The following is an 18,976-nucleotide window of genomic DNA, read 5'->3' as shown; positions in this document are numbered from 1 at the left end:
TAAGGAAAGAGAGTGTTTATAAATGGCAGTGTGGAGTGCTTATGAATGATGTACAGGCAGATAAAAGGACAAACCCCTACTCTTCCGCAATCATGTTTTCATCTTCAAGTCTGTTGACAGAATTTACAGTCAAATTACTAGAGTACTGCATGGTATAAATTTTGTGGAACCAAACTCAAGCCTCTTATTTTTCCTAAGCTTATATTCCCTTTGTGCTCTTATTTTAAGTTCATTTTATTTTAACTTATTTTAAGTTTATTTTCTGCATTACACACACTATTTTTTTTTTAATTTTTAATGCTTTATTTATTTTTGAGAGAGAGAGCATGAGAAGGGGAGGGACGGGGGTGGAGTAGGGGGGGAAAGAAGATCTGAAGCAGGCTCTGCGCTGAGAGCAGCCAGCCCGATGTGGGGCTCGAACTCACAAACTGCAAGATCATGACCTGGGCTGAAGTCAAACGCTCAACCGACTGAGCTACCCAGGCGCCCCTGCAGCATACACATTACTATAATCATCTTTTATCTCATAGAACAAAGTGGGACACAGATAATCTACAAATAAAGAATAGCTATGGTGGAGGGGGAGATGAATACCTGAAGAACTATATACACTTCCTAATACTATCTAGAAAAAAAAACCACATCTAAATGAAATATTGCAATAAAATCTAAGATCTGAATTGATCTCAATCAATCGATCTTCATTGTATTTGACTGGGAGAAAAATCAGCCTTTCAGTAGTTAAAAGTCTGAAATAGAAGCTATTTTAAAAGGAGAATTATTTTAAAATAAATATTTTAATATAAAATTAATGACTAATAAAGTATTACCACTGTAATAATAGGTAAGAATAATTGATATAACTTCAAAAACATGTTTAAGTAAACTTACTACTCATTCTGGAATTGCTGTTTACCTTAGAGATTTAACAAATATATATTTTTAAATTTTGATTAAAGTGGGTATTATATTTGCATAGGGAGCTCTGCCTACCACATTCCTGAGAAGTGTTTTAAAACATTGTCATAGAAGCAAGGTACACACAATAATGATTCACAAAGATAATCTCACCACACCCCAAACAGTTATCACACAAACATTATCAGTGGCACATCAAGAGAAGAATCAACTTGTAACTGAGATTTTGTCAGAGAGACAACAGATATGGAAGCCTGGCAACGCTGTATTCCTAACAATGCTGTTCTAAGACACACAATCACTTGAATGAGTAACGCAATGGGGGAAATTTTCTTTCAAACACTATGCAAAATAATACCTTTTTGGAGATGTCTGGAAAGAAAGAGACATGAGGCTAACATCATTATAGAAATTTTGCCTGGCTTCATTCATCCTGCTACTTATTCCCTTGATTACTTCACCAAAACCCCACTTATGTGACAGTTGATCATTCACCCCATTAGCAGTTGGTACATGTAAGAATAATTCTGAGTGGTGTAGACTATTCTAGCAGTCACATAACAAAACAGAATTCTTATGTGTGTCAGGCAGGTAGAGTGGGTGGAATTGCACGTGGATGAAAGGAAGTACCTAGTCAGTGTGGCATTATTTGATTGCAGGTAATGTGACCTCCTTGAGTTATCATGTCATGAAAGATGAATAGTAAGAAAAGGAACATATTTTGTGTTTTTCAGTAAATTCTAGATTGGCATTCACTAATGCCTATTTATTTCCCCAAGTCACTTAGATCATCTTTGACTAGCTAGATATAATTATTCTAAAAATAAGGAATCAAGATTAGACCTACTTTTTCTCTCCCATGTAGTAAGTTTATAGATTAGAGAATTCTTATCAGCCCTTCCAAAATCCCAATAAAACAGAACTTAAATGCTGCTACAGGTTAGCTGCCTTAAGATTCACAGTCCAAGTTTATAGTTACCACTGATTTTCTTTTAATCTTAGGCTTATAAATACATACTAACAATGACTTATTTGGGTGATTATTTCAGATGCCCTAGAGAGAAACAAGCAATTCCACTGGTTTGATACTCCCTATAATTAATTAATTGAGTCTTAGGCTTTCCCCAGTTAGCACGTTCTCTTTGGGCTACTTAACATATTTTTTTAAAGTCATATTCTAGGTACCTGAAAATCATCATAATGCTAATATAAGAACTTGATAATGTAACTGTTGGTTATGGAAACATGACAAACTTCTACTTTGAAAGTGGAAGAAGTATATTATTCTTAGGACCAAGTTTCAGTACCTTAAAATGAGTTTCATATATTCAGTTAAAAAAGCAGAATCCCGATCTAAAAATTATTAAGACTTCTAATACTTTTGAGTGTTTACCTTTTATAAACTGCTTGTTTTTGTAAAGCAGTATGAACACACTTCTGAGAAACTGTCTTTATATTATAGTGGTTCTCAAAATGTGGTCCCCAAACCAGCAGCATCAGCATTACCTTCTCAGCCCCAGACCTTCAGAATCAGGAACTCTGGGGGTAGGGCCTGCATCCTGTTTTAACAAGCCCTCAAGGTGATTCTGAGGCACACTAAAGTCTGAGAGTCAATATTCTAAAATATAGCCGAATCACTAGAGGTTAAGTTTGTAATACTACATATTTATTTCAAAGTTTTTTTTCTTTAAAAATATGTTAATTTTTTCTAAAGAAAGATAAAGTGAACAGTGAAGTCCTTTGCCAGATTAGAGTTTAACCTAGAAAAAACTGGATTCATAATTGTTCTTACAGCTCCTAGCCTTAAAAACACTGAAAGAACCAGTCTTTAAATTCCACTGGAAAGAAACTATTGTTAACCAGTTGACTAAAATTAAGAACATGTTTAGAAACAATCTCCAATCACTTATTTCCAATCATTAGTAATCAACGAAACTTACGAAAGTAAACTGGGAAAAATGACAAGTTTTCAATTTGACATTTCAATACAGAAAAAAGTTACTCAAACACCTTCTCAGAGGAAACATGGGGGTTAGTACATGTTTTCTGAAGACAACAATAGCAGCATGACATCCTAGTTTTGAGACCCAAGGAACAAGACCTTCTACCTCTAAAGCCAGTCCTTAAGAGCTAGTCTTTAAGTAGGAAGAAAAACTATATGGAGAAAAGTATTTAAAAGTTAAGAAGGTATTATTAATAAAAATACTTCAATACTTAATCTAACATTTGCCACTGCAAACACAGTAAGATAATTTAAGAGTTTCTGTGCTACTTTAATATTAAAATATAATTTCGGGGCGCCGGGGTGGCTCAGTCGGTTAAGCAGCCAACTTCGGCTCAGGTCATGATCTCGCGGTCTGTGAGTTCAAGCCCCGCGTCGGGCTCTGGGCTGACAGCTCAGAGCCTGGAGCCTGTTTCGGATTCTGTGTCTCCCTCTCTCTGACCCTCCCCCGTTCATGCTCTGTCTCTCTCTGTCTCAAAAATAAATAAATGCTAAAAAAAAACCAACAACATAATTTCAAGCACAGTTGGTGTTAAACTCTACAATATTTCTACAGTTTGAGCAAAAAAAAAAAAAAAAATGCCCAAGATCACACACACACCACACAAAACACTGAGCATAGTTTACTGTATCTTAGGTTTTTTATGATATTGAAACATTTACAAGAGACTATGTAAATCAACCAAAAGAAATAAAATAACTTGGGTGGCAGAAAAAAAAAGAGAGAACTCATTGCTAAGTAAATGCTACTGCCAAATAACCTTTACTGGCTAATACCCATGCTTCAATTTTTCTCTCACTATAGTAAAACCAACTAAGAGGTGGCAATCAAAACAAATTCTGCAGTGTTTCCACCAAACTACTTTCTATTCAATGCCTCAAGCATGCTGTAAGGATAAAGCATTCAGTGCTGATGTCTGGCCATAATTCTTTTAAATTACATTATATATTTTCATTCTGTAGAAGCTATTTTAACCAATTCTCAGTTATCAACAAAAATTGGTAGCAGAGTTTTGAACAGCTAGCAAAATTAACTAAAATGATGTACTTTTCCCCCTATACACTACACCCTCTACTAAAGGAGCTTATTATGAACAAACGAAAATCCAAAATGCAAGCTGCAAAAGGAGCAAGGAACAAGGACACTAGGACTGAATTATGGGTAGGAGCGTGAGCCTGTGTGTGTGTGTGTTTGGCAGGGGAGACAAGAGAGAAAACTCAAAATAAGAACCCTTCCAATTTATATCCTTTTATTTTCTAGGTAAAAGGTTAGTACGGTGTTCCTGTCCCCTCAAGATGATCTCACATTGCCAATTATTAATGATGAATTGGTGGCTCAAAAGAAAAACTCATCCTGAAAACGAAAGTTGTGAAAGTGTGTGTAAAATATGAGTCATGGAGACTTTAGAATTCCTATCTGTTCATTCTAGAAAAAAAAAAAATCAACCATCAGTTCTTTCTACATAAAACCATGGTGAAGGAAACTGATATTGGAAAAAAGAACCTAGGTGAAGACAGTTTGCATGGTCATGCTGAAACTCATTTCTAGCTCCTGGGCTACACTTGACCATTGTAACAAGCAAGACATCACCAACCTCAGTGTGGTAGTCATTAGAGCTTTTCAAAAACATTAATTCTCCTTCTCCTTCTGGGCACATGTGGTAGGATTTCCCCCCAGTCCCCATCTTACTGAACTCAGGTGTAGCTGCATAGCTTGCATTAGCTGCTAATAAATTATGAGCAGAAGTGATAGGTATCAGATCTGAGTAGAAGCTTTATGAGTCAGCATGTGCTCTACACCTTCCCTTTTCCCTCTGTCACAGTGACTGGCAATATTTCAGAAAATTATGCGGAATCCTGGAATAAGGATGACAATGAGACAGATGATCCACACTGAACATGCAGCATGAACAAGAAATAATTTGTTTTAAGCCATTGAAATTTGGGTTTATTTTTTTTTTAATTTTATTTATTTATTTTGAGATAGAGATAGAGACAGAGACAGAGACAGAGACAGAGAGGGAGAAAATCTCACAAACCACGAGATCATGACCTGAGCCAAAGTCAGGAGTTGGATGCTTAACCCACTCAGCCACCCGGGTGCCCCAGAAATTTTGGGTTTATGACTGCAGCATTACATAACCTACCCTAATGAATACTAATACAGTCTTTTATTTTCTCTGTACCATTAATATATTTCTTATTTAATTATTTTACAGAAAAGTTAGCCATTTATTTAGACACTCAGGTTTAGATTCTAAGCATCAGTTCAAAACAATGAAGACCCCCAAATTGAAAAAACTAAGAGCAGATTGTCAGTTATATTTAAATTAGGAAACTAAACGCATCATAAAAAACTACCATACTTTGGTACCTACAAAGTTAAGACCATGGACAACTAAAGCACTCACAAGGTGGTGGTGGGTTTTTGTTTTTTTTTTTTTTTCTGCTTAAATTTATTGGACTATGTGCCAGGCACTGCAATAAGTGCTTTTCAATGATTAGTTCATTTGATCTTTACAGAAGGCATGAAGAGCTTTAACAGCCTAGATCACAAAGCTAGCAAGTGAATGAAGTTGCAGAGTGAAACTCAAGAAGTCTTTCAGAGTTAACCCCCAAACCCAGTTATTTCTAACAGTTTATGTAATTTCCTGTAACTCTATATCCATTTGTTCATTCTTTCATTCATTTACTAAGTATCTAGTGAGCAATTTACTATGTGTAAGGCCCTTTTCTCAGTGCTGAAACTATAACTGTAAACAAGATGTACAAGATCTTCAATATTGGGGCATTTTCATTCTGATGGAGGTTAATAAAGTAAACAGAGACATGTATCGGAAATTGTAGATACTAAGTGCTATGAAGGAATTAAATAACTATTGCTGTATAATTAACTACCCTGAAACTTGGGTTAAAATAACCACTTATTTTCTCACAGTATTATGGGTTGGCAACTTAGGTTGGGCTCAGTTGGACAGTTATTCTGCTCTACATGGCATTGGTTAGGCCAATCCATGTGTTCACAATCAGTTGGCAGGTTGTCCAGAGGCTGTCTGGTCCCAGATGACCTTACTCATATGTTTGGAGCCTTAGTTGGGATGGCTGTGTCCCTGATCTTTCTTGCCCTCTTTTTCCCTCTCCCTCTCTCTCTATGTGGTATCTCATTCTTAAGGAGACCGATGTAGGCTTGTTCACAAGGTGGTAATTCCTCGAGAGTGACAGCATAGCCGCATGACCTCTTGCGCCCTTGCCCAGAAGTCCCACAATGTCACTTGTGCCACATTCTACTGGCCAAAGCAAGTCATACATAGAGCAAGCCCAGATTCAAAACGTGGGGAAACAAGACTCCATGTCCATATGAGAGGAACTGCAAAGAATCTGTGGCCATTTTTAATCCATTACCAAAGTAAATACGGTTGATGTAACTGAAAATGCAGGCAGAAGGTAGGAAAGCAGACTGGGGTTACTTCAGAAGAATTAGGGAAGGCCTCTGAGGTGCTGATAATGACCCTGCCATTTTAAGAAGAAAGAACATTAAAGGCTGAAGGAATAGCAAGTACAAAGACTTTAAGGCAGGAACAAGTTCAGTGTGTTTGAGGAACAGGAAAAATGCTAGTGTGCCCATTATTCATTGAAAGAAAAAACAACAGTACTATAATCCATGATAAGGAACTTGGATTTCATTCTAAGTGTAACTGAAAGACATTAGGGCAAGGGTGAAAAAGCAAGGAGATCACTTAGGAGTTTAGATGAGAGATGATGTGAATGGAGATGGAAAGAGATAAGATTATGGGATATATCTGGGGGTTATGACCAATAAAACTTGTCATCGGGGCACCTGGGTGGTTCAGTCAGTTAAGCATCCAACTTCATCTCAGTTTGCCTTGTGATTCATGAGTTCAAACCCCGTGCTGGGCTCTGTGCTGAAAGCTCAGAGCCTGGGGCCTGCTTCGGATTCTGTGTCTCCCTCTCTCTCTCTCTCTCTACCCCTCCCTTGCTTGTCTCTGTCTCTCAAAAATAAACATTAAAAAAATTGTTTTTAAGCAAACAAAAACAACAAAAAAACTTGTCAGTCAACTGGATTTGGAGCTAGTGAAAAAGAGCAATTGAGGCTAGAATCTTTGGTTTTTGACTTGAACAACTGGGAAGATGGTGGTGCCAATTACTTATTCACTTAAGCTCTAAAAAATACAAGTTAATTTCTACCTCTGGCTATGCAAAGCTTTTCCTCCAAAGACTTGTGGATTTATTTTATTTTATAATATTTTATTTATTTTTGAAGGAGAGAGAGAGAGACAGAGTGTGAGCAGGGGAGGGGCAGAGAGAGAGGGAGACACAGAATCCGAAGCAGGCTCCAGGCTCTGAGCTGTCAGCACAAAGCCCTACACAGGGCTCGAACCCATGAACCGTGAGATCATGACCTAAGTTGAAGTTGGAAGCTTAACCAACTGAACCACCCAGGTGACCCTTTCCTTAGAAGTATTTGTAAGAGTCAAAATAGCATGCTGTTGGATGGCTGTTAATAAAGAGATTCATGAACCTAAAACTACGCTAAAAAGATAAGTTTATTAAATTAAAAGACAATAAATGCAATTGAAGAAAATCCAAAATACTGTATCTTGCAGAAGGTAATGCTAAAGAGATACCAGTTCAAGTGAGTCAAGGGTTCAATGGAGCAAGATTTCATACCTGATACTTTAGTCAAAGTTTAAAATTTAATCAAATTTAGTTTCTCCCAAATTACAACACATTCTGGAGAACTGAATGTTATGAAAACTGTTTTGCAATACTTATTAAAAAAATTTTTAGCCCATGTATTTTGGGTAAATGTTATTCTCTACTCTGACATTTGAAGTAAATTTTTTAAAAAAGAATCATATACAAATATAAGAATCACTGTTAATGGACAAGAAAATGCACAATATACTACAAATGTCTTGCTTAGATAACATACCTATTAGCCCAATTATGTTCCTAGCATTTATTGGCCTACAGACATATCCTCACATCTTAAAACAATATCTGACATGGAATAGGTGCTCAGTAAACAGTAACTGAATCTACATTGTAATTCCTGGCTAAGATGTTCTAACTGTCCTCAAAAAGGAGACTATATAATTAACCACTGGCCACCCAGAACCCTTCCCACTTTTCAAAATAAAAATACAAATTGGATCTTTTCTTCTTCTGAAAATTTGAAACTAAATATATATATTTTTAAGCAGGATACACTTTACATTTGAAAAATATCTACAAGATTAGTAACAAGTCTTATTTTCCCCAGATTTACTGAAGATTAAACAAATGAATCAGAAACAGTCAAAGGCAGTCCTATCTGAATCTATCTTCTAAATTATTGCTTATCATCTACCCATGACTATATCTCTAAATATTCAGAAACCATAAATGCAGGAACTAAAACTATAGAACTCTTAGAAGAAAACATAGGCATAAATTTTCATGATCTAGGATTAGGCAATGATATTTTAATTTTTTATGTATTATTATTTTTTTTTTTTAATTTTTTTTCAACGTTTTTATTTATTTTTGGGACAGAGAGAGACAGAGCATGAACGGGGGAGGGGCAGAGAGAGAGGGAGACACAGAATCGGAAACAGGCTCCAGGCTCCGAGCCATCAGCCCAGAGCCTGACGCGGGGCTCGAACTCACGGACCGGGAGATCGTGACCTGGCTGAAGTCGGACGCTTAACCGACTGCACCACCCAGGCGCCCCTATTATTTTTTTTTTAATTTATTTTTGGCAATGATTTTTTTTTAGATATGACACCAACAATGACAGGCAACAAAAGAAAAACAATAGATAAACTGGACTTCATTAAAACTAAAAACTTTTGGGGGCACCTGGGTGGCGCAGTGGGTTAAGCGTCCGACTTCAGCCAGGTCACGATCTCGTGGTCCGTGAGTTCGAGCCCCGTGTCAGGCTCTGGGCTGATGGCTCGGAGCCTGGAGCCTGTTTCCGATTCTGTGTCTCCCTCTCTCTCTGCCCCTCCCCCGTTCATGCTCTGTCTCTCTCTGTCCCTAAAATAAATTTAAAAAGTTGAAAAAAAATTAAAAAAAAAAAATTAAAAACTTTTGTGCTTCAAAAGACAATCTAATTGGGAGAATATATTTGCAGATCATTTACCTGATAAAGATCTAATATTCAGAATATATAAAAAATACAACTCAACAATAAAAAGACAAGTTACTATTAAAAAATAGAGTATTTTTTAAATGTTTATTTATTTACTTTTGAAAGAGAAAGACAGAGAGAATGAGAGAAAATGCAAGCAGGGGAAGGACAGAAAGAGAGGGCGACACAGAATCCCAAGCAGGCTCTCTGTTGCCAGTGCAGAGCCTGGGACAGGGCTTGAACTCACAAACCATGAGATCATGACCTGAGCCAAAATCAAGAGTCAGACACTCAACCAATGGCAACCCAGGTGCCACCCAAATAGAGGATTTTAATAGGTATTTCTCCAAAGAAGACATGCAAATGGCCAACAAACATAAAAAGATGCTTAACATCCTATGTCATTAGAAATGCAAATCAAAACCCACAAAAAATTCCACTTCGTATACACTAGAATGGTTATAATAAAAAAGACTGATAGTAACATGTTGGTGAGGATGCAGAAAAACTGGAACTCTTATATACTGTTATGGAGATGTAAAATGGTGCAGCTGCTTTGGAAGTTTGGCAGTTCCTCAAAAGTTTAAACAGAGAATTACCATATGACCTGGCAATTCTACTCCCAATTATAGATCCAAGAGAGCAGAAAACATGTCCACACAGTGCAGCAAAAGTGGTTCTAAGGAAGAAGCATATAGCAATACAGGCCTACCTCAAGAAGCAAAAAAAAAAAAATCTCAACTAAACAACTTAACCATATACCTGAAGGAGCTAGAAAAAGAATAAGCAAAGCCCAAACCCAGCAAAAGGAAGTAAATAATAAAGATAAGAGCAGAAATAAATGATATACAAACTAAAAAAACAACAGAACAGATCAATGAAACCAGGAGCTGGTTCTTTGAGGAGATCAACAAAACTGGTAAACCTCTAGCCAGACTCATCTAAAAAAAATTGTAACAAGAGGAAGAGAGAGAGGATCCAAATAAACAAAATCACTAATGAAATATGAAATAACAACCAACACCATAGAAATATAAACAACTGTAACAATATTACGAAAACCTACAATGCCAACAAATTGGACAACTTAGGAAAAATGAATAAATTCCTAGAAACATATAAATAAATAAAGCAGGAAGAAAGTGAAAATTTGAACAGACGAATTATCAGCAATGAAATTAAAGCAGTAATCAAAAAACTCCCAAAAAACAAAAGTCTAGAACCAGACAGCTTTACAGGCAAAATCTACTAAACACTTAAAAAAGAGTTAATGCCTATTCTTCTCAAACTATTCCAAAAAATAGGAGAGGAAGGAAAACTTATAAATTCATTCTATGAGGACAACATTACCCTCATACCAATACCAGATAAAAGATTAAAAGAGAGAGAGAGAACTACAGACCAGTATCTCTCATGAACACAGATGCAAAAATCCTCAACAAAATATTAGCAAACTAAATCCAACAAGACATTAAAAAAATCATATACCATGATCAAGTAGGATTTATTCTGGGGATGCAAGGGTGGTTCAATATTCACAAAACAATCAGTATAATATATCACATCAATAAAAGAAAGGATAATAAACATAAGGTCATTTCAATAGACGCAGAAAAAGAATTCAATAAAGTGTAACATCTATTTATGATTAAAAAAAAACTCTGCAAAGTAGGTCTACAGAGAATGTACCTCAACATACTAAAGACCTTATATGAAAAACCCACAGCAAACATCATACTCAAAGGGGAAAAAGAGAGCTTTTCCCCTAAGGTCAGGAACAAGACAAGAATGTCTACTCTCACCATTTTTATTCAACATAGTACTGGAAATCCTAGCCACAGCAATTTGACAACATAAAGAAATATAAGGCATCCAAATTGGTAAGGGAGAAGTAAAACTCTCATTATCTGCAGATAACATGATATTATATATAGAAAACCCTAAAGACTCCATCAAAAAACTACTAAAACTGATAAATTCAGTAAAGTTGCAGGATACAAAATCAATGTAGAGAAAGCTGTTGCATTTCTATACACTAATAAGGAAGCGGCAGAAAGTGAAATGAAGAAAACAGTCCCATTTACAATTGCACCAAAAACAATAAAAAATATCTAGGAATAAACTTAACCAAAGAGATTAAAGACCTGTACTCTGAAAGCTATAAAATGCTGATGAAAGAAATTCAAGAGGACACAAAGAAATGGAATAACATTCTATGCTTATGGGTTGAGGAACAAACATTGTTAAAATCTCTGTATTACTCAAAGCAATATACAGATTTAATGCAATCCTTATCAAAATGCCAACAGCATTTTTCATAGAACTAGAATAATCAATCCTAAAATTTGTATGGAACCACAAAAGACCCCAAATAGCCAAAGCAATCTTGAAAAAGAAAAAAAGGGAAGGTATCACAATTCCATACTTCAAAACTTACTACAAAGTTGTAGTGGTCAAAACAGTATGGTACTGGCACAAAAATAGACATGTAGATCAATGGAATAGAACATAAAACGCAGAAATAAACCCACAAATATACGGTCAATTAATCTTCTATAAAAGAAGAATGAGTATACAGTGGGAAAAAGACAGTCTCTTAAACAAATGGTGCTGGGAAAAGACAGCTACATGCAAAAGAATGAAACTGGACAATTTCTTACACCATACACAGAAATAAACTAAAAATGGACTAAAGGCCTAAATATGAGACCTGAAACCATACAAATCCTTGAAGAGAGCACATGCAGTAATTGCTCTGACATTGGCCCTAGCAACATTTTTCTAGATAGGTCTCTTGAGGCAAGGGAAATAAAAAGCAAAAATAAACCACTGGAACTACATCAAAATAAAAAATTTCTGCACAGTGAAGGAAAACAGTCAACAAAATTAAAGGGGAAACTACTGAATGGGAAAAGATACTTGCAAACAACATATCCTATAAAGGGTTAGTATTCAAAATAAATAAAGAACTGATATAACTCAACACCCCCAAAAAACAAACAATCCAATTAAAAAATGAGCAGAAGACATGAACAAACATTTCTCCAAAGAAGACATCCAGGGGAGCCTAGGTGGTTCAGTCAGTTAAGCATTGGACTCTTGATTTCAGCTAAGTCATGATCTCATGGTTGTTGAGATTGAGCTGCACTTTGGGCTCCACAATGAGAGTGGAGTCTGCTTGGGATTTTCTCTTTCCCTCTCTCTCTGCCTCTCCCCTGTTCATGCACTCTCTCTCTCAAAATAAATAAACATTCAAAAAAAAAAAAAAGACATCTAGATGGCCAGCAGACACATGACAAGATGATCAACATCAGTCATCATCAGGGAAATGCAAATCAAGTTACATGAGATATTTCCTCACACCTGTGAGAATGGTTAAAATAAAAAACACAAGAAACAGCAAGTGTTGACGAGAATGTGGAGAAAAAGGAAGACTCTCACACTGTTGACGGGAATGCAAACTGGTGCAGTCATTGTGGAAAACAGTATGGAAGTTCCTCAAAAAATTAAAGTAAAAACTACCCTGTAATCCAGTAATTGCACTACTGGGTACTTACCCAAAAAATACAAAAAAACACTAATTCAAAAGGATACATACACCCCTATGTTTACCACGGCATTATTTACAATAGTCAAACGGAAGCAGCACAAGTGTCCATCAACAGATGAATGGATAAAAAAGAAATGGTATATATATATATATATATATATATATATATATATAAAATGAAATATCATTTAGCCAAAAAAAGAATGAAATTTGGCCCTTTTCAACAGCATGGACAGAGCTAGAGAGTATAATGTGAAAATGAAATAAGTCAGAAAAAGACAAACACCAGGGCACCTGGGTGGCTCAGTGAATTAAGTGTCGGACTTTGGCTCAGGTCATGATCGCGCAGTTTGTGCATTTGAGCCCCACATTGGGCTCTCCACTGTCAAGCATGGAGTCTGTTTCAGATCCTCTGTATCTCTCTCTTTTCCCCTCCCCTGCTCATGCTCTCTCTCTCTCTCTCTCAAAAGTAAACATTAAAAAAATCTTGCATTAAAAAAAAGAAAATAGAGATAAAGACAAATACCATGATTTCACTCATTTGTGGAGTTTAAGAAACAAAACAAAACAAATGAGCAGAGGGAAAAAGAGAAAGACAAACCAAGATACAGACTCTTAACTACAGGGAACAAATTGATGGATTTACCAGAGGGGAAGAGGGAGTGGGTAGGTGAAATAGGTAATGGGAATTAAGGGGTGCACTTATCATGAGGAAAAAAAATTTTTAATTAAAAAAAATTTTTTAAAGGGTAGTTCACTAAATATTCAGTTTGCTAGCTGGATTCAGCTATTTTATTTTCTCCAAAATGACTTGCTTGTCTAGATTTGGCCCCTGAATCAAGATTAAACTTTCTAAAGGGTCATTACCTTAAAAGGTCATTTAATCTTATACCCATGCCTTGGGGGTGCCATTCAGGAAGGTAATTCTTCAATGTCATTAAGAGTTCTCTGGAGATCATGACCTGAGCCAAAATCAAGAGTCAGAGGCTTAACAGACTGAGCCACCCAGGTACCCCTTTTTATGTGCTCTTTTAAGGTGCTTCCATCTCAAATATTTTATTTTTTTAACTGTTTATTCAAGTTTATTTATTTGAGAGTTTTGAGAAAGTATGTACATGAGCGAGGGAGGGGCAGACAGAAAGGGAGAGAGAGAATCCCAAGCAGTCTCTCTGTGCTGTCAGTGCAGAGCCGGAAGCAGGGCTTGATCTCAAGAACTGCGAAATCATGACCTGAGCCAAAATCAAGAGTTAGATGCTTAACCAACTGAGCCACCAAGACACCCCTCAAATATTTTTAAATGGGTAGTTCTACACCTTTTAGAATTTCGTTTTTATTGAGAGCTTTCAACAACTGTGAATTAAAATGCAGATATATAGTCATTACACAGTTGAAGCTCAATTAGGTAAGAAAATGGAAAAACACTGCAAGGAAATAAAACACTGACAATGATTATTGTTGAATGATAGGGCTATATATAATTTTATTTACTGTAATTTCCAAATTTTCTACATGCATTACTTTTATAATCAGAGGAAACTAAAATTTCTTAAAATCATCACATTAGGGGCGCCTGGGTGGCTCAGTAGGTTAAGCATCTAACTTAGGCTCAGGTCATGATCTTGTGGTTCTTGAGTTCCAGCCCCGCATTGGGGTATCTGCTGTCAGCACAGAGCCCGCTTTGGATCCTCTGTCTCCCTCTCTCTGCCCTTCCCCCACTTGCTCTCGCTCTCTCTCTCTCTCAAAAATAAACGTAAAAACATTTTTAAAAACATCATTGCATTTAAAATTTTTCTTAAGTTTTTGGTAGTACTGCCTTCAATTCTCAATTATTATTTGAATACCTGACCTAGATTCAGTCTAATACTAAGGCAGAGTTTTGTATTTTAATTCTATTTACATAGATGATACGACGGAAAAAAACTGCCAAATAAGGGTCTACTGAAAGCAAGAATTACGGTTCCAGATAGGAAATCAATCTGAATAGTAATCACAATAATAGTTACACCTATTAGATACTTACAATGTGCCAAACGCTTACATATATTAACTCATTTATTCTTTATAACATCTTTGTGAGATAGGTACTATTATTATCTCCATTTTACACACTGGGAAACTAAGGCACAGAGAGGTTAAGTAATTTGTTCAAACCATGAAAGCTACTGAAAGTGGAAGAACCAGAACTAGAATTCAAAAAGCCTGACTCCGGAATCCTTATTCTTAACTTCTAAGCTAAAATTCTATTTACAAGGTTAACAGAAAAACTGGGAAGCTAGTTCTGACAACCTACAAAGTGTTAAAGAATAAAACTAAGCCACAAGAGGGTCTGACAATAGATATAAAAGAAAAGGGGGGGGGGGAGAGAGGCCTATGAGAAATATGATATATCTGTATTTTTTTAAATATAAATCTCTAGATTCAGAGATTTGAGAAAAAACTTGAGAAGGAAATTTTTTCCTTTTTCCTTATTCAGGTGGCATCTCTAAACTGAGAGCCTCTGAGCTGCAGTTTCCCAAATATAATACCAATGTACTGCTACAAGATAAGGGTGCTTTTACGAGCTGAGTAATAACAGTTACCTGTCCACATAAAGTGTTGTTAACATTAAATTATTTTAAGAGTGAAAGCTAAAAGTGGTGGCAGCTGCCTATGATTTCACAGGTTAATCTCTGTTCTTTGCCTCTTGGTTTGCCAAAATCTGCTAAGATCTTTCCAAATGTAAAAAATGTTCTCCTATAGGGGCACCTGGGTGGCTCGGTCGGTTAAGGGTCCAACTTCGGCTCAGGTCATGATCTCGTGGTCCGTGAGTTCGAGCCCCGCGTCGGGCTCTGTGCTGACAGCTCAGAGGCTGCAGCCCGTTTCAGATTCTGTGTCTCCCTCTCTCTCTGCCTCTCCCCTGTGAATGCTCTGTCTCTCTCTGTCTCAAAAATAAATAAATGTTAAAAAAAAAAAAAAAAACTCCTATATTACTAGGGGATGTATCCACTACAGCATTTTCAACGTGTTACTCTCCCCAAAAATGTTCACCCAATTTGGGCTATATATTTCTGGCAAGCCAATTTTTACTGCTTTGTGTGAAGCTGAATGTCAAATAAAAGGTAAACAAATACAAAACTTTACACAGATTAGCTGAGGAAGTTCTGATTTTGAGCTCCACCATGTACTAGTGATAGTAATTTTATGCTTCATTTTCTGGCTTTGCCCTTTTCAATATTGCTGCCTCAAATAACCCTTCAAGTACCTAAAGGACAAAAATATTTTCAACTTGCTTTTGTGTTTTTTAAAAATAAAGGATTGAAAAGCACATACTTGACCATAAAAATGTAGGCATAAAGGATAGACACATAAAGAAATTTCTGTAAATCAACCTCGTCCTTGGTACTTGTAAGCTTTTCTGAGTATAAACGGCCAAACGGGACTAGTCGCATCTCTAAGAAAAAGCTTTTAAATTGGCAGTAATTTTTAAGAAATAACACAGATTAACTACAGATGAATGGCCATAGATTGCCAGCAGTAAGAACCACAAGCTTGAAATCCAGGAGCTGTCTACAATTTAATTCTGATGTTATGACTGCTTTCTACAGATTCACTATACAAAATTGGCTTCACTTTTCTAGTATTCTAATCTATAAAAATGAGGATTAAAATAATTGCTATAGAGTATAAAAATTGCTATAAATTATATGTAAAATTTTATATAACTGCTATTAAAAATCATGATATTCCTATTAGAAACTACAGGACACTTATAAACTTATAGAACAAATGATTACCTTACAAAAAAAGAGCCGGTTAGATTCATTTATGAACATACTATGTTTGGAAAAAACAAGTATGGGTATATTAACATCTCTTAGTTTATGTTGAAAATTTTCAAATAGAGGAATGTGACTCACAGGGAAATGACAGAGTAATCCCAAAGAAAGAGTAGAGATGTAGAAGAAGGTTAGTTAAAGGTTATATAAGAAAAAAGGCTGAGGCTGAGGGTGGTGCAGTTGGTTAAGTGTCTGACTTCGGCTCAGGTCATGATCTTGCAGTTCATGAGTTCGAGTCCCACCTTGGGCTCTGTGCTGGCAACTTGGGAGCCTGGAGCCTGCTGTGTCTTCCTCTCTCTCAGCCCCTCCCCCACTTGTGCTCTCTCCCTTTCTCTCTCTCTCTCTCAAAAATAAACATTTAAAAAATTTTAAAGAAAGAAAGAAAGAAAGAAAAAGGGCTGAAATGGCCCCCTACTACATGGCTTTTTAATCACTCTTGGCCAGCCTATAAGAGTCACTTTCTTGCCAGAGATGAAAACAGTGAATCTTAGATAAGTGGTTGGTTACTGTGACACCTTTAGGAGCTTATTTTTAGAGGAAGCAAAAATGGGGAGTTAACACATCCAAGGAAGATCACAAATAAGTACACTAAATATTTCTAGAGATTTGGAATAACAAAATAAAACTTGTACTTACAACTTGAGATTCACGAGCTTTAGGAAATGTTTTGGCAACATTGAGCCCATCAATGACGATATCAAAAGGAGGACAGCATTTTACAAAGTTCTGAAATCTCTCAAGTTCCTAAAAAAGAAAAGCCAGATAAAACAATAAAACTTAGCAAGGGCTTTATCATAAACACACTGTTATGACTTTTATTATTGTTCTGATAAGTAAATATATTCATCCCTTAAAAATACACACAAAAAGGGGCACCTGGGTAGCTCAGTTAATCACCCGACTTCAGGGTCTGGTCATGATCTCAGTTTGTGGGTTCAAGCCCCGCATCGGCCTCTGTGCTGACAGCTCAGAGCCTGGAGGCTGGTTCAGATTCTGTCTCTCTCTCTCTCTGACCGCTCCCCTGCTCTCTCTCTCTCTCTCTCTCTCAAAAATAAAAAAATAAACATTAAAAAAATTTTTTAAATGCACACAAAGATACTTTCAAAATGAAATCCAAAAAGACCAGACTAATAAATGCAACCACATGTAATTAACTGATATACCTTATAATCTCATAGCACTGTACACTTCCTAGAGTACTTTCACATGCTATTTCATTCGATCTGCACCTAGCTATTGCCTACTAAACTGACTTACATGGTAGTCATGATGAGAATGAAATGTCAAAATCTCTATATCCTGTTCTGTATGCCAAGGAGAAGTAAATCTCAGATATGTCAGTCTACTAGTGCAACTGTGTTGAAAGAACAAGGCTCTACAATAGCTCTTTGGTCATCAAGAGGTTTTTATTTACTTCTGGCTATTTTGAAGAGTTGGGTTATTCAACAAATATTTGTGGGGCATCTACTGTGTGCCCAGCAGTTACCAGACAGATAAAACTCTAACTTAGTGGAATCTGCATTTTAGTGGAAGGAGACATAAAATAAACACATAAGTTAATAAATTATATTAAATGTCAAATGTGATGAGTGCTATGGAAGGAAGAAAAGGAGGAGAAGGAGCTCCATTTCTGGTAATGATGGAATAGTCTGTCCTGGACTATGAGATAATATAAATTTTACATAAAAACCAACTATTTGAAGATACTAGACAATGACCGAAAGCAGGCAGAAATTAGAGGAAATGCAAAATGTGAACGACAGTATGGTGTTTTATTATTATTATTCTTTTAAATATTTTTTTGAGAAAGAGGGAGAGAGAGCATGCACAAGTGAGGGAGAGGCAGAGGGAGAGGGAGGGAGAGAATCCCAAGCAGGCTCCATGCTGAGCATGGATCTCGATGCAGGGCTAGATCTCATGACCTTGAGATCATGATCTGAGCCAAAATCAAGAGTCAGACACTTAACTGACTGAGCCACCCAAACTTACAGTTTTAAAATAAGTCATAAGGATGTAAAGTACAGCAAAGGAAATATAATCAATAATACTGCAGTAACGTTGTATGGTGACAGATGATAACTATACTTACCTCAGTGAGCATTTCATAATGTATATAAATGTTGAATCACTATGTTGTACACCTGAAACTACTATAATGTTGTATGTCAACCAGGCTTCATTTAAAACTAAATTAATTCGGGGCGCCTGGGTGGCGCAGTCGGTTAAGCGTCCAACTTCAGCCAGGTCACGATCTCGCGGTCCATGAGTTCGAGCCCCGCGTCGGGCTCTGGGCTGATGGCTCAGAGCCTGGAGCCTGTTTCCGATTCTGTGTCTCCCTCTCTCTCTGCCCCTCCCCCGTTCATGCTCTGTCTCTCTCTGTCCCAAAAATAAATAAAAACGTTGAAAAAAAAATTTTAAACTAAATTAATTAGGGGCGCCTGGGTGGCGCAGTCGGTTAAGCGTCCGACTTCAGCCAGGTCACGATCTCGTGGTCCGTGAGTTCAAGCCCCGCGTCGGGCTCTGGGCTGATGGCTCAGAGCCTGGAGCCTGTTTCCGAT

At 36.7% G+C, this 18,976-nt stretch overlaps 1 protein-coding gene across 3 annotated transcripts in view; it reads right to left on the bottom strand.

Moving 5' to 3' along the window:
- PRORP (protein only RNase P catalytic subunit) overlaps positions 1 to 18,976 on the bottom strand; it is a 127,033-nt gene that overhangs the window by 63,737 nt on the left and 44,320 nt on the right. For all 3 annotated transcript variants that reach the window (XM_047864440.1, XM_047864442.1, XM_047864441.1), the window contains one exon: positions 17,055 to 17,162. In XM_047864440.1, the coding sequence (XP_047720396.1) occupies positions 17,055 to 17,162 (108 nt within the window). The remainder of the gene's footprint in view (positions 1 to 17,054; positions 17,163 to 18,976) is intronic.

Source organism: Prionailurus viverrinus, chromosome B3 (genome assembly GCF_022837055.1).
Source record: "Prionailurus viverrinus isolate Anna chromosome B3, UM_Priviv_1.0, whole genome shotgun sequence".
Classification (NCBI taxonomy): domain Eukaryota; kingdom Metazoa; phylum Chordata; class Mammalia; order Carnivora; family Felidae; genus Prionailurus; species Prionailurus viverrinus.
Note: the sequence above shows the minus strand (reverse complement) of the source record. Positions and strands in the feature narration are given on the sequence as shown.